The sequence below is a fragment of the Maniola hyperantus genome, chromosome 25, assembly GCF_902806685.2.
Source record: "Maniola hyperantus chromosome 25, iAphHyp1.2, whole genome shotgun sequence".
Classification (NCBI taxonomy): Eukaryota; Metazoa; Arthropoda; class Insecta; order Lepidoptera; family Nymphalidae; genus Maniola; species Maniola hyperantus.
In genome coordinates, this window is record NC_048560.1 from 3,177,382 (window position 1) to 3,191,485 (window position 14,104).

The 14,104-nt window shown below is 36.8% G+C and overlaps 1 protein-coding gene across 25 annotated transcripts in view; it reads right to left on the bottom strand.

Annotated features, from left to right (window-relative positions):
• The window catches only part of RyR (Ryanodine receptor), a 127,415-nt gene that overhangs the window by 94,925 nt on the left and 18,386 nt on the right, over positions 1-14,104 (bottom strand). For 22 of the 25 annotated variants that reach the window (XM_034981626.2, XM_069507040.1, XM_069507062.1 and 19 more), the window contains 13 exons: positions 13,815-13,955; positions 13,160-13,314; positions 12,407-12,548; positions 11,700-11,910; positions 11,272-11,349; positions 11,024-11,154; positions 9,810-9,900; positions 9,355-9,504; positions 7,691-7,844; positions 7,264-7,391; positions 6,796-6,876; positions 2,455-2,554; positions 460-577 (listed from right to left, as the gene is read on the bottom strand). In XM_034981626.2, coding sequence (XP_034837517.1) covers positions 460-577; positions 2,455-2,554; positions 6,796-6,876; positions 7,264-7,391; positions 7,691-7,844; positions 9,355-9,504; positions 9,810-9,900; positions 11,024-11,154; positions 11,272-11,349; positions 11,700-11,910; positions 12,407-12,548; positions 13,160-13,314; positions 13,815-13,955 — 1,680 coding nt within the window. Of the gene's footprint in view, positions 1-459; positions 578-2,454; positions 2,555-4,621; positions 4,722-6,795; positions 6,877-7,263; positions 7,392-7,690; positions 7,845-9,354; positions 9,505-9,809; positions 9,901-11,023; positions 11,155-11,271; positions 11,350-11,699; positions 11,911-12,406; positions 12,549-13,159; positions 13,315-13,814; positions 13,956-14,104 lie in introns of all 25 variants that reach the window. The other 3 variants (XM_069507060.1, XM_034981643.2, XM_069507041.1) reach the window with 1 other exon arrangement.

Consider the following 14,104-nt stretch of genomic DNA (forward strand, 5'->3'; position numbering starts at 1 on the left):
CGTTTGTGGGAATGAGCATAATATTTTATAAGACAATCCCACAATCAATTTTAGACTTGCCTTTACATAAGTTTAACAATCAATTAAAAGTGAGCTTCTCAAAAAAGCATATTACACAATTGAAGATTATGTACATGATAAAAGAGCGTGGATTTGGCTTGCAGCTCGCTCCAACAACTATACACGGCATAATATTGTATATAAAATCTTTTGAAAGAGCAACCGCTGAGTTTCTTGCTGATTTTTCAGGTAGTGGGTAGTAAAGCGAATTTCAAACCAACGGTAGATGCATTTGACGATTCAAAAGAAGGTACTTGTAAATGTTTATTTGAATAAAACATGTTTCTATTCTATTCTAATTTGTTACTATCATTGGAAAAAATTATATGCATTTAACTAAGAATATACATATAACCAGATCAATGAATAAGTTCACAATAAATAAGTGGTGTTACTTACCTAGCCTTTTGCCCCACTCCTAGAGTGCATGCTGGTACAAAATTATCTCCTTGAACCTCTGCAAAAGTAGTTTCTCCTCCGAGAGCATCCATGAGTAACTCTCCATTCAAGGAAAAACCTAATATACACAAAAACACAATAAATTCCAACATTTTATTTGAAATAAAATTCTTGATACAAAAAAATATGACAAATAGTGAATTAATTTACTAATTTGCTAATAAATTACTACACTTACATTTTTCAATTTTTTTTTTATTATAAAATTAATACTTAATTTTCTCTATATCTAAACGTTAACAAATAAAAGAAATTAGATTTACAGTATGAAAATTTACCAAATTTATGATAAGTGTTAATGTTAACACACTTTGAAATTACAAAACAGAACAAAACCAAGCACGGAAGCGTTTTGTTAATAATAATAATTTTAACAATATCAATAACAAGCGATGAGTAAGTGACAAAAGAGGTGATATATCTGGGGCTAACAAAAGAACTACATACTTACAGCATATAGCATATTTTGTGTTCTTTGTCAGTAAGTCTTATTAATTGTACGAGAAATGCCTCTGAAACATTGGTACTTAACCAAGTTAAGATTAAGAAAAATTTAGCATAAGGATGATTGTCTAAGTTCAAAGTTTAGAGAATAGGAACGTATAGAAAAAAAAAGGATTTAAGAGAAACGAGATGAAAAAAGAGAAAGGAGCAGTAAATATAAAGAATACAGAAGCAGAAGAAGACTAAAAAGAAGAACAGAGAAAAAAAGAACAATAGTAAACTAAACTTTTTCCAATGAATTCGGTTGAACTTTAATATCATCCTTGTGCAAAACATGGTCAAAGTTATTTAAAAGATTGGTGCTTTCAATCCAATAAAATATCAAGGCAAGTCCCGACAACGAATCAGGGACTTTGACAATTAATTATGTGATTGTAAATATTGTGTCACAAGATGGTTTTTCTTGGTAGGTTTTCCGTAATTAAGTTATTACGTGTATGCCAAATCTTTATCTTGTACTTGCGTGTACAGAAAAAAATACACACCTAAGGTTGAAAAAAAAAATCATGTTTTTTAACATGTTTGGCTACTTTTACTTCGTTTACGAGTAAATTAGGACCTTGTGCCTTGTGTTGTTTAAGTTCAGCATGATTTTTATTTCTAAACTTCTACCCATGCTATTTCGATGAAACTACTCTATTCATCGATGCTTCTATTATTAATATTAAATTTATTTTTCATAAATAAATATTAAAGCAAAGCGATGCTATGGTATCACGTTAACTGTAAAAGGCGTAGGTTTTGTCCTAGAGCCTACAAAGCTATGAAGTTGATAAGCTTGGCGTGAATTTTAAAATGGCAGGAACATCTTTAGGAACTTTTATAAAGGCTTTGAATTTTTATTGCACGAGTCTCAAAGCAGAAAAACTTCAAAGAAACTAAAATCTCCGAAAGAATTTTGATAGGTGGCAATTTTCATTTAAATCATTCTTTCATTTCAACCTTATTTTTATTTAAATAAAACTCCATCATTTAATCATTTTACTAGCCGTAAATATTTGAAAATCAATATAAGTAAATATTACAGTATTTAAATTTTGTACTTAGTCATTTAATATTTAGATTCATCGCTTTCTTTCATACTTTTTGGGACTGTTTTCAGATTTCATTTTAGTTAGTTTCAGATTCAATTTTACTAAGAAGAGCCAGCAAGAAACTGAGCAGTTACTGTTTTTAAATCAACATGAGAGAATCGATCTAAACTATGAATAAGATACAACAACCAGATTTTGTCCTTCAGTATTTTGAATAACTTGCATTGAACATAAGTATATCTTGTTATCTCTCGACAACATCGATATAGACATTTTTGTCACAGCTCAAAAAATGCATTTTTCGAAAAAACTTTGTTGGATTTTGGTCATAAAAATGTTCCAACCACGTTAATATTAAGCAAGCACATTTCTGCCAGCCAAAAATTCTTTTATTTACTTATCGTCTTGTCAATCAGATCAAGGAATACGCCTACAACGTCCCCCACCGCCCATTGCTTGCCAAAAGACTCCGTACTACCCAAGTACACTTTTTCCTCCTTGAAAATTTGAACAAAATCTTAATGCCTAACTGAAGATAACCGTTTTTAGATATTCTATTTCTTCTTAATCATGATTAACAATTTAAGTTTAATTTTGCAGATCATAAATGGTAAAATACACATGCCCATTTTCTATATTATCTTCACATTTATTAATGTAAGTTGTATTTAATATTATTCTAAGTAAATTACTTTTCATTTCATTACTTCCTATTTCTTTATTTATCCAGAGATTGTTAAACTTATATTTTATTTCAACATTTAAAAAAAATTGTATAATTCTCGAAATTAAATTGAGGTCAGTAACACTAGTGCCATCACACCACCAACGAAAAAAATAATCAAAAACAGTGCAGATTGGCAACACCTTGTGTGTACTAGTATTAGTACTGTGTATACTATGCTAATTTCTTCGAACAAAGCCCTCGTATGATTATGATAGAACTTCACTTATACAGGTAAATTATGTTCTTAATAATATTACTTAGTTTTTATTTTTTTAAAGCTTTTCTTCTAATATTTATTTTACCAGATCCTAATACTTAGAACACTCTGAAGTCAGAACAGCGCGGTTGTCACGTTGCGCTCGGCTCGCCGTTCACTAGGCACTACTAATGTTGCTCATAGATTCGACGTTTGAAAGTTTTTTCTTCTAATATTTATTTTACCATAATTATAATAATAATTATGACAGGACACCTTTACTTTAACATTTACATCTTTATGCTGTCGCAAACTCGATATTTAACGTTAAGTACCTACCTACATAAATTAAAAAACTAAAAAATATACAATTTCATGTAGGACAACCTTGTCTCTTGTTTTTACCTCTGGAAAATCATTTCTTTTTATACTAAATATGTTATGATAATGTTAATAATATTAAAAGGGACTAATATTTACAAACACGTTAGGGAAGAGGACAATAATATCGAAATTTCAATACTTTCTAAACGACAAATAATTATTACCAATACAACATTGGTGTGCTTGTCCAATAAATGTTGTTTGTTCCTGGTATTTATTGTTTTAATTTTTAGGGTTCCGTAGTCCGTACCCGAAGGGTGCCAACGAACTTAGTGCCTACTGTAGGTAATTACTTATTTACTTTTAAAGATTCTTCCGTCAGTTTTAAAAGGTATATTTTATATACTTTCTATTTCTTTACCTGACTGCTTGAGATAGATACTTTTAATGTAAATTGTCATTGTCGAATCATGGATTGATATTATTTTGCCAATTTTTATTTTCTGTATTTTATTTATTTTATTCGGTTATATTAAGTTTTATAATATGGTTGTAAGTTTCAGAAGAAATGTTTAAATCAGCTTCAAAATAATTTTGTTGTTGTTCTTTACTTTCTACTACTGATGATAATTTTGAAAATTTAGGGTAGGTATTTACCTAGTCTTCACTGTAGATATCTATTAGGGTCTCGTAATTTCAATTATCACGTATTTAAGAGTATTCCGGTGTAGAATAAGTAGACGATAGTGTAGAAGAAAGAACAGGATGCAATACGCAAAAATTTAGTTTCATCAAACACAAAATCGCTTTGTGTTAATAATTATTACAATTTCATGCCAATTTCTCTTTACTTCACGTAACATTGTTTCTTTTGATGATCTTATACACGGTGAAATTTTAGTGGTTTTAGAGCCGAGGCTAAGTGCATAGCCTTAAGCAGTACTATCTATTTAGACAATTTATATTGAGTCTTAAAATAAAAAATAATAATCGAAAATTTCGCGAACCAGTAGTAGTACCCCGCCACGTCGTCGCTCTGTCTCAGAAGTCGGAACCGCGTGGTTGTAACGTGGTACTCGGCTCCACGCCCACTACTAATGTTTCTCACAGGTTCGAGTTGGTGTCGAGATATTTTTTTTAATTAAAAAAATGCTTAGTTTTCCAAAACAAACAAGTGCCAAGCCAATAGTACTGCTTAAGGCGATTAACTTAGCCACGAACCTAAAGCTGCAAAAAATTCACTGTGTCTAAGTAATATTAGTCAAATAGTTAACAACATTTATCAGACAAGTACTAAAACACCTAACTAAAACTCACTAATCGTCTGGTCGGTTACGTCTAGGAAGCAAGCGACAATGTCACCAACTTTCAGTTGCTGCCCAAATGTGTCGCTAGTCCCACCGTGCCATTTTAGCGACTGTGGTGACCAAAAATTGTTAGGTCGTTGCTCAGAATTTGGTCGCAATACAATTAAAAACCGGAATTCACAGTCAAGATAGGGGCTTCTTTAGAGGACGATGCCCGTGACTTAATCCGCGTGGATTTAAGTTTTTCAAAATCCCGCGGGAACTCTTTGATTTTCCGGGATAAAAGTAGCCTATGTGTTAATCTAGGGTATAAACTATCTTCATTCCAAATTTCAGCCAAATCTGTTCAGTAGTTTTTTCGTGATTGAGTAACAAACATCCAAACTTTCACATTTATAATATTACTAGCGACCCGCCCCGGCTTCGCATGGGTGCAATGTAGACACTAATGTGGTGTCATTGAGGTGTCATTGCTTCGGAAACTCTCAAATGAGAGGATTTTTTTCCGATCTAATTCACATTATTTCAATTTCTCTAGGGATCTCTAATTTTTTGAGAATTAAATTATAGTTATAAACCTTTCTCTTGAATTACTCTATCTATTGGTGAAAACCGCACTAAAATCCGTTGCGTAGTTCAAAAGATCTACGCGTTCATACATACATACAGACGCGGGAAGCGACTTTATTTTATACTATGTAGAGATTAGGATTAGTCAATGATGCCTAATATTCCCCTTTCCCCTCAAATTAAGCGTTAAGCTTGTGCTAGGAGTAGGTACGACAATAGTGCAACGGGTGGGGTTTGAACCGGTGACCATTCGGATTTCAGTACGCTCTTTTAACCGTTGAGCTATTGAGGATTCAGACGACATATCCCAACCTTAATGCATTGCATAAAGGTTGAAGACGGATGTCATTTGAATTGTCCTCTAAAGAAGCCCCTATCTTGACTGTAAATTCCAGTGAAAGACCAATAATAAACACAATCATATCCACTGATTCTAATCTCAACTAAATTTTAGAGTATCCACATTCCACATCTTTTTCTCACCAATGTAATAAGAAAAGGACAGACAACAAACCTCGTAACTTTAGGTGCCAGTTTTGAGCATAGTGTTTTTTTTTTAGAGAAGCACTAAAATTTGGAGTCTTTAATTTAAAATTAATTTTTCGTCCTTTTTTAGCAATATTAAAAAGAAAAGAAAACACAGATACTCTAAATTTAGTTTAGAGAAAATCATCAGAATCGGCGACAATGACCTAAATTATTTCCCGTTGTAAGCAACAGTCGATCCTATTTAAAAAAAATATAAAAAAGTTAAAGCTGTTGATAATCTTCAAAACCCCAAAGTAGGTTTTGAAAGTAGAAAGAAAAAAGTTTATTTCTTAAACTGTGCCACACATCACATCTTATAACTAAGAGGGCTCTATGTCTTTAGGGCCCTGAACAGGGTGACGTCATGAATTTTGGATAATTGGTTACAATTAAACATTATTTAGGAAAGGGAAATGCCGAATAGACAAAGTCGGTTTGACCAAGGTACGTCCATCAATAAAAAAAAATTGTAGGCATAATGATTGACATCATAGATTTAGAAACAAGCGGTTTCTACTTCTTCTAAAATTCTTAACAAACATTGGGTTTTATATAAATGGTTAAAATAAACAAATTTTGACTGATTTTCTCTTTTATTCTGCCTTTTAATTCGGGCGAGTTTTGCACGAATAGATATAGTCATAAAACATGGCTCCTCACGCGCCATTTTAACTCTATGGGTCAACTGTCATGTCAAAAGTACGGTTCGCCTTTAATTAATTAAAGACTATAATCGTACTTTTGACATGAAATTTGACACATAAAGTTAAAATGGCTCGTGAGGAGTCATTTTATTCGTATTATGGCAGCAATATTTTAGTTATTATTTTTTATAAAAAGAATATTAGCCATGACTAACATTCCCCTTTACCCTCCAAATAAGCGTAAAGCTTGTGCTTGGAATAGGCAAGACAATAGAGCAAAGGGTGAGGTTTGAACCGCCGATCTTTCGGATTTCACTCCGCTCCAATAACCATCGAGCTATTGAGGCTTATTTATTACATTTCATCACATTGATGGCCGAACCTTAGCCAAAAATAGGCATTCGCCTTACAGAATGAATAACAGGTTTTTACAAAAACTTACATTGTATCCATCAAAAGCCCAAGAGTTCTCGTCTTGGCCTAGCATCATGCCTGGTGGCATATCCGCGTGAGCCCAACCAACCTAAAACAGGACGAACTTTTACATTAGTACCTACTAGCCCAGCTGATTATTTATTTACAATACCTAACATATTTTTGTACGACAAAACATTCCCAGTTACAAAAAAAATTGGCGATTTCTACGACAGGCAAACTAAAAATCGTAATAAGCTCGTAACGCCTACGGTCCGCCTCAGGAAAGTGGGAAGTCATTTGTGGGAATGAGTAGGTATAATATTACTTATAATAAAATTGCGCAGTTAATTTTAGGCTTGGAAAGCCTAAAATAGTCTTAGATGTTGTCTTAGAATAATGTCATATTCAATAATATTTTAATGAATAAAAGTTAAAAAGTTAAATAGACTAGACGAAACTATATCAGGGAAATAAAAATTGAAACCAAACTTACCCTCATAGGTCCAGCAGTGAGAATCTCGAACTCAAAATACCACTTCCCAGAACTGACGGCGTAGTTTTTCTCTGCTCTGTAAGTTCTGAAGTCAGCTTGCTTCTGTTTTGACGCTTCAGCTAATAGAGCTGGAAAAATGTATGCAAATTATTGTAAAGTATACTTATATGACTTTTATTGTAAGTTCATATTATGATCTAAGGCCGTGATTCCATCTGTTTTACTCACGTAGGTAGCTTATGTTATTAATAGGGTCTTAGACTACAGTAATAAAATGATGTAATTTTTTGCATGGCGGTTGTCTATGGGGCTAGAATTCACTATTAAAGAGAATAATTTTAAAAAATCATGATTTTCACTCTTGACTTGAAGGTTTATTGACCCAAATTAAAAAAAAGGACTATAGAACATTTCAAGGAATGGTTACCTTCCTGATGTTCTCCAGTCGGTGGATCAAGGTTGTACCCATAGACAAGCAGAGTTCTAACAGTTTCTGAAGCAGTGTCTCTATTCGCCTTCTTGATCGCGTCGTCTACTTTCGGATATGGTACTAAATGTGGAGATCGCTGCATCTCTGCGTCCTAGAAAGTATAATAGCTTATACAACGTTAGTTTTAGTACACGCAAAACCAGTAACAGAATCGATTGCAATCATTTTTACGTGTTATATTTTGACCAAAATATACTTAAAGATCCTGCAAGTTTGGCCACCTAGTTGAATGACCCCGTGCACCAGCTGATTCGAGACGCGCAAGCGGGAGCGCGCACGATTGACGCTAGCCGTCCCGTTCGCTCACAGCCGCTCGCTTGGGGTGACCATGTTTTTGCGACAACGATTCAAAACAACAGGCTTATGACTTCGTAAATTTTCATTAAATGTTTTTGAATTTACTAGTAATTACATGAATTAATGAAAGTATTGGAATTTGGTAACCATGGAAAAATAAATAAGGCTTATAAGTAGACTGGCCAGAAGTAATTCTTCTATCTTCTTCGTGGCGATTTCATAGATACGACTTGCTGTGACCCTCACACCTAGTATAATATGAGCAATATTAAGTGTGAGAGTCGCAGCCCTCGAATCTAGAATAACTTGATTTGTGGCTCCTAGATTACCTAATACAAATAAAATAAAGTAATGGCACAATATTAACGTAAATCAATCTGAAATATAAATATTTAGATTCAAATATATAACTGAACAAAATAAGAGAAAATAACAGATAGAAACAGTAAAGCATTTTTTTCAAGAATATTAGCCATGTTAAATGACTAATATTCCCTTTTCCTCTCCAACTAAGCGTCAAGCTTGTGCTAGGAGTAGGTACGACAATAGTGCAACGGGCAGGGTTTGAACCGTCGACCTTTCGGTTTTCAGTCCACTCCTTTACCCGTTGAGATATTGAGGCTCTAAATAAATTATATAAATTAAAATGAAGAACTTAAGAAACAAAGGTAGATTATAGTATTCTGATGAATTATACAAAACAAATCAATATGATGTGTGTTGCATGACCGTACAATCTAAGACGGGTGTCTTGCTGCTAATCATGAATGTATATAAGTAGGTCCATCTCTACTGAATACGTTTCCTCGTCTACAGCTATCTGGTCGACTAACTCATCCATCTTTTGTATTTGAGTGAAAGTGTATAGATCTAGTGGGGCTGGTTTTTCAATGTTCTACTTACCTCGTTTTTTCCCTATGGACTTATGGCCAGAGAGCGCATTCAGCAGGGCTGGACCTATGTCCATTGTCCAACCCTGTTGAATGCGCTCTCTGGCCCAAAGATTGTGCGTGTTCTCGGCCAACTGGTCCACCAACTCATCTATATTTTGTATTAGAGTGAAAGTGCGTAGATCTAGTGGGGCTGGTTTAGCAATGTTCTACTTATTTCGTTTAGTCCCTATGGACCAAAGAGCGCATTCAGCAGGGCTGGATCGATGTCCTTTATCCAGCCCTGTTGAATGCGCTCTCTGGCCATAAGATTGTGCGTGTTCTCGGCCAACTGGTCCACCAAATCATCTATATTTTGTATTAGAGTGAAAGTGCGTAGATCTAATGGGGCTGGTTTGGCAATGTTTGTCTTACCTCGTTCAGTCCATAGGTCCAGCCTTGCTGAATCCGCTCTCTCGCCCAAAGATTGTGCGTGTTCTCGGCCAACTGGTCGACCAACTCGTCCATCTTGGGTGTCAGGGTAACAGCGCTCAGGTCTAGTGGAGCTGGTTTATACCCATTAGACTGCGGAAAAAATCATGAAATAAATATAATGAAAATTTGAAAATTTACTTTTTTTTTGCAAAGTGTCTTAATTTGATCCTAAAGTGATAATTAACTACTTACAGAAAATTGAAAAATTTTGTTCTTATTTTGTTTTGTGACGTTTTCAGTAGAATCAATGAGCACAATGCACTTCACAAACCTTGGTTCACCTTCACGATGGTTTCCTTCACCGTTAAGGTATTATTATGTAAGGAGGAAGAGTTCTACCTGTGAAAGCATTTATCATCTTAGTAGTGATTTTGAAGAAAAGCGGAAAACCTTACTTGCATGAAGGGTTCGTTGGGCAGACGAACGTTGCGGATGCGCGCTGGAGGCTTGTCAAGGCTGATGTAGTAGCCGAGAGCGAGGATGGTTCTGCAAGGAAACCAAAATTAAGTATTAGGCTGCCTGTCCACTGGTGCGAAGCTAGGTGCAGGACGACCGAACTTCCTGGCGCAGTGGTAAGAGCTGTTGTCTTATTAGTGGGAGCTCCAGAAGTTTGGAGTTTTATAATAAAGGCTAGTTACCACCTTACCAATAAAACCATGCCGCCAAACGATTAAGCGTTCCAGTACGATGCCGTGTAGACACCAAAGGGGTGTGTGTTTAATAAAAACTGCCATACCCCTTCCAGGTTAGTCCGCTTTCATCTTAGACTGCATCAACACTTACCACCAGGTGAGATTGCAGTCAAAGACTAAATTGTATCTGAATAAAAAAAATAAAAATAAAGGTCTGTTTAAATTCATAAGTCTCATTTCATGTTTGTGAATATACTTGTCCGTCCAGCAGCTAAGGATGCCATAATAAGTCTGTTATTTCTTGAAGACTGAATAACTTTTATTTTGTTTTTCCTTCCACTTTTTCCTTTTCGTTATTTTTGTGTTATTTGGTTAGGTTATAAATTTCTTGTTTTGATTTAAGATTATAATTAAGGGCTGACAACATTATGTGGATAAATATAGAAGCCCCTAAATAAAAAAAATCTCATTTCTTGAGGTTGGCGGGGTGATTACATAAAACTTTGCAGTAGCGACAGCAACGCGACAGCAGTAGCAATGCGACAGTTCATTTGCTGTCTCTCTAGTCTCTTCTTCTTCTTATTTTGCATTGTGGCTATTGCTGTCTCTCTTTAGCCGGATGTTTGACAGCAATGATCGCGAGATTTACGCCTGTAGCGAGATAGTACATAATCACCCCGCGGGTCAAAACAGTCATGCTCGATGTAGTTTCGATAACTGCAAAAAGATGTCGCTACTAGATGGCAGAAACAGTCGCTTCAGTACTGAGTGAGCATACACAATATCACAAATTTCGTCACTGGCAGTAAGCGGGCTGTAGCTTAGTGGTTAGAGCGTCGGGCGCGATTCCAGGAGACGCGGGTTCGATTCCTGCCGGTTCGCAATTTTTGATGTGTATTTAAAATTATTTAGAAATTTCCTTCAAGTGTAGGTGAAACACTATAAAAAATTATAAAATATAGTCATGCTCGACTTACTTGAGCGTCTGCACGGCTAACTGAATGTCGTATCGTTTCTCGGCGGCCGGGAGACGCTCGAAGGGAACAAGGCACGGATGTATGCGGTGCGCGTCGTCACGGTTTTCGCCGTACGACCAACCGGCCTCAATCTACAAATTCACATGGCTCATTAGTCATTTATAATTTTCATGATAAGATCAAATTCGAAGTCATTTTAGTTATTACCAACTAAATGGAGAAATATTGATTAGCTAGGTAGTAGGTACCTTATTCATCGCCCACATTTCATGAATATTTTCAGCTAGTTTGTCTCTGATTTGCTCGATGTAAGTTGCCAAAGTAATCTGTGAACAAAAGTAAGTACTTATTATTCGTGTTTAGGGACTATTATCATTAGAGCATGATCGTCATCATCATCATCATCATCATTAGCAGCAGCAGCAAACTTTGAGTATTTTACTATCAATTATTAAAATTAAAAGTTGTTCCGCTCAAAATCAATTTAAAATCTTTATTAAAACGTAATTAACAAAAAATGACACTTTTTTGTTAAGATACGGAGGGGAGAGAGATATGTCAAAGTTACTTTTATTTTTATTTTTATTCAGATTCAAGTTAGCTCTTGACTGCAATCTCACCTGGTGGTAGGTGACGATGCAGTCTAAGATGGAACCGGGCTAACCAGGAAACTTACCGATACAGTGTCCACAGGTGTCGGTACAAACGCTGTGTCATCCTGAACAAGTGGTGGGCCGGCTAAGGCTCTCTTAGCCAAGTTTCCGAAGTAGAAGCATGGCTCCAGACTGAGGATCTGCTGAGGAAGAAGGGACTCCACTAGTGGAGAATATCCTTCAGGAGCCGCGTAGCGGAGGCGACCGTGTTCTCCGCCGAGGAGGAAACGGCAACTGTTGGAAAAGAGCATATTAAAGCTTTGTAGAGTGCAGTGCAGCATAGTGATTAAGACATTAGCTTCCTATTTGGGAAGTCGGGAGTTCAATCCTCATGCACCTCTAACTTTTTTGCGAAGCTGAAGTGGCAATGGGCAGGGCACATAGTTCGTACAACCGATAGACGTTGGGGTCCCAAGGTGCTGGAATAGCGACCTCGCACCGGAAGACGCAGCGTTGGAAGACCCCCCACTAGGTGGACAGACGACATCAGACGAGTCGCAGGGAGCCGCTGGATCCAGGCGGCGCAAGACCGTGGCGTGTGGAAGTCCCTACAAGAGACCTATGTCCAGCAGTGGACGTCTATTGGTTGATGATGATGATGATGATGCTTGTTTCGTTTGCCCGCTACTATCTTAGACTGCATCTTCCTTGCCAGCAGGGTGAGATCGCAGTCAAGAGCTACCTTGTCTAGGAATTAATTAAAAACTTTAAGGATACCAATTTTATCTACCTTAGTTTACTGGAACAACTGATGGCCGGAAAGAACATCCCCTCCAGATTGAAGTTGGTAAAGGAGCCGGTCACTCGTACGCCGTTGAACATGAAGTTTATCAAGGGAATGGTCAAGTCCAGAGCACATCCGATGACGTCACCTAAAACAAACAAGTTTTTCCAATGATATATTTTAGAACTAGCGGATAGATACCCTGCGTGTGCTATCTATCCGCTATAGGTACTACGATAAAAAATGTGCCTAAAGGGACTTCCACTCGCCACGGTCTTGCACCGCCTGAATCCAGCGGCTCCCTGCGACTCGTCTGAAGTCGTCCGTCTTCCAACACTGCGTCTTCCGGTGCGAGGTCGCCATTCCAGCACCTTGAGACCCAACGTACACCGGTTTTAAAACTATGTGCCCTGCCCACTGCCCATTGCCACTTCAGCTTCGCAACCCGTTGAGCTTTGTCAGTTACTCTAGTTCTTTTACGGATCTCCTCATTTCTGATTTGATCACGTAGAGAAACTCCAAGCATAGCTCTCTCCATCGCCCGCTGAGTGACTCTGAGCTTTCTTATGAGTCCCATAATTAGCGACCATGTCTCGGATCCATATGTCATCACTGGCAACACGCACTGTTCGAAGACTTTGATCTTCAAGCACTGAGGAATATTGGACAAAAATACATCTCGAAGCTTCCTGAACGCTGCCCAACCGAGTTGGATTCGACGGCTGGTAAAAAAATTGGTACAGAATCTCAAATAGATACCCTTTCTTATAAATGGTTCTTCTTCATGAGTCCTGTTAACCGGTGTCTTCCTGCCTCCAGACCAGAGGTACGCTCCATCAAAACCATACGAGTACAGATCATCTCCTACACCGTTGCCACCCCACTTCTCACCACCTCCTGGATATGGAACATACCTACAAAAAAAACTATTTATTAAGAGCCTTGTTTTAGCATTTGAACTATTGTGAGTGATTTCCATTATAGTTGTATAGTTCTTGCATTTCACGAGTGGCTCATGCTTGTGTTTAAGTCGTATCGTATCGTACACTTACGTAATATCCGTGTATACGACGTAACCACAAGTAAAGTTCACTCGCCTTCGTGAATTGCAAGAACTGTAGAAGAAAACCGGCTTTACTCTCGTGTTTAGTCGACGTTAGCCCTACTAGTTTCGAACCCATCCAGGGTCTTTTTTGACAGTGACTTCTATAGGGTGAGATCTATAGACTTAAGACAAAGTTAAAACGAGACAGATTTATGAGAGAGATATAGCTCTGTCTCGTTTTAACTTTGTCTTAAGTCTAAGCAAAGTCAAAGTGCGCTCTATACTAACCCTTCGCGAACGCGTCGCGGTTGAGACTAATGGGTTAACCATGTTGATGATAATATTATCAGAAATATACTGGAGCCTTACCCAGAAGTATTGGCCCATCCAATACGCAAGTGCGGCATCATATGCGTAGTCTTCTCAATATGGTCCATGGTCACTTCGAAGTACCACTTCTGGTAAACTGCCGATCCTTCCACTCGGCCAACGAAAATGTTTGGGCGTACACTGAAAAGAAATTATGTATCTTAATCCATTCAATAGTATAAAATATCAATTGGAAATCCATTCAAATATCTATAAATGCGAAAGTGTGTCTGTCTACCAGCTTTTCACGGCTCAATAGTTTAAACAATTTTGATGAGGTACAGACTTAC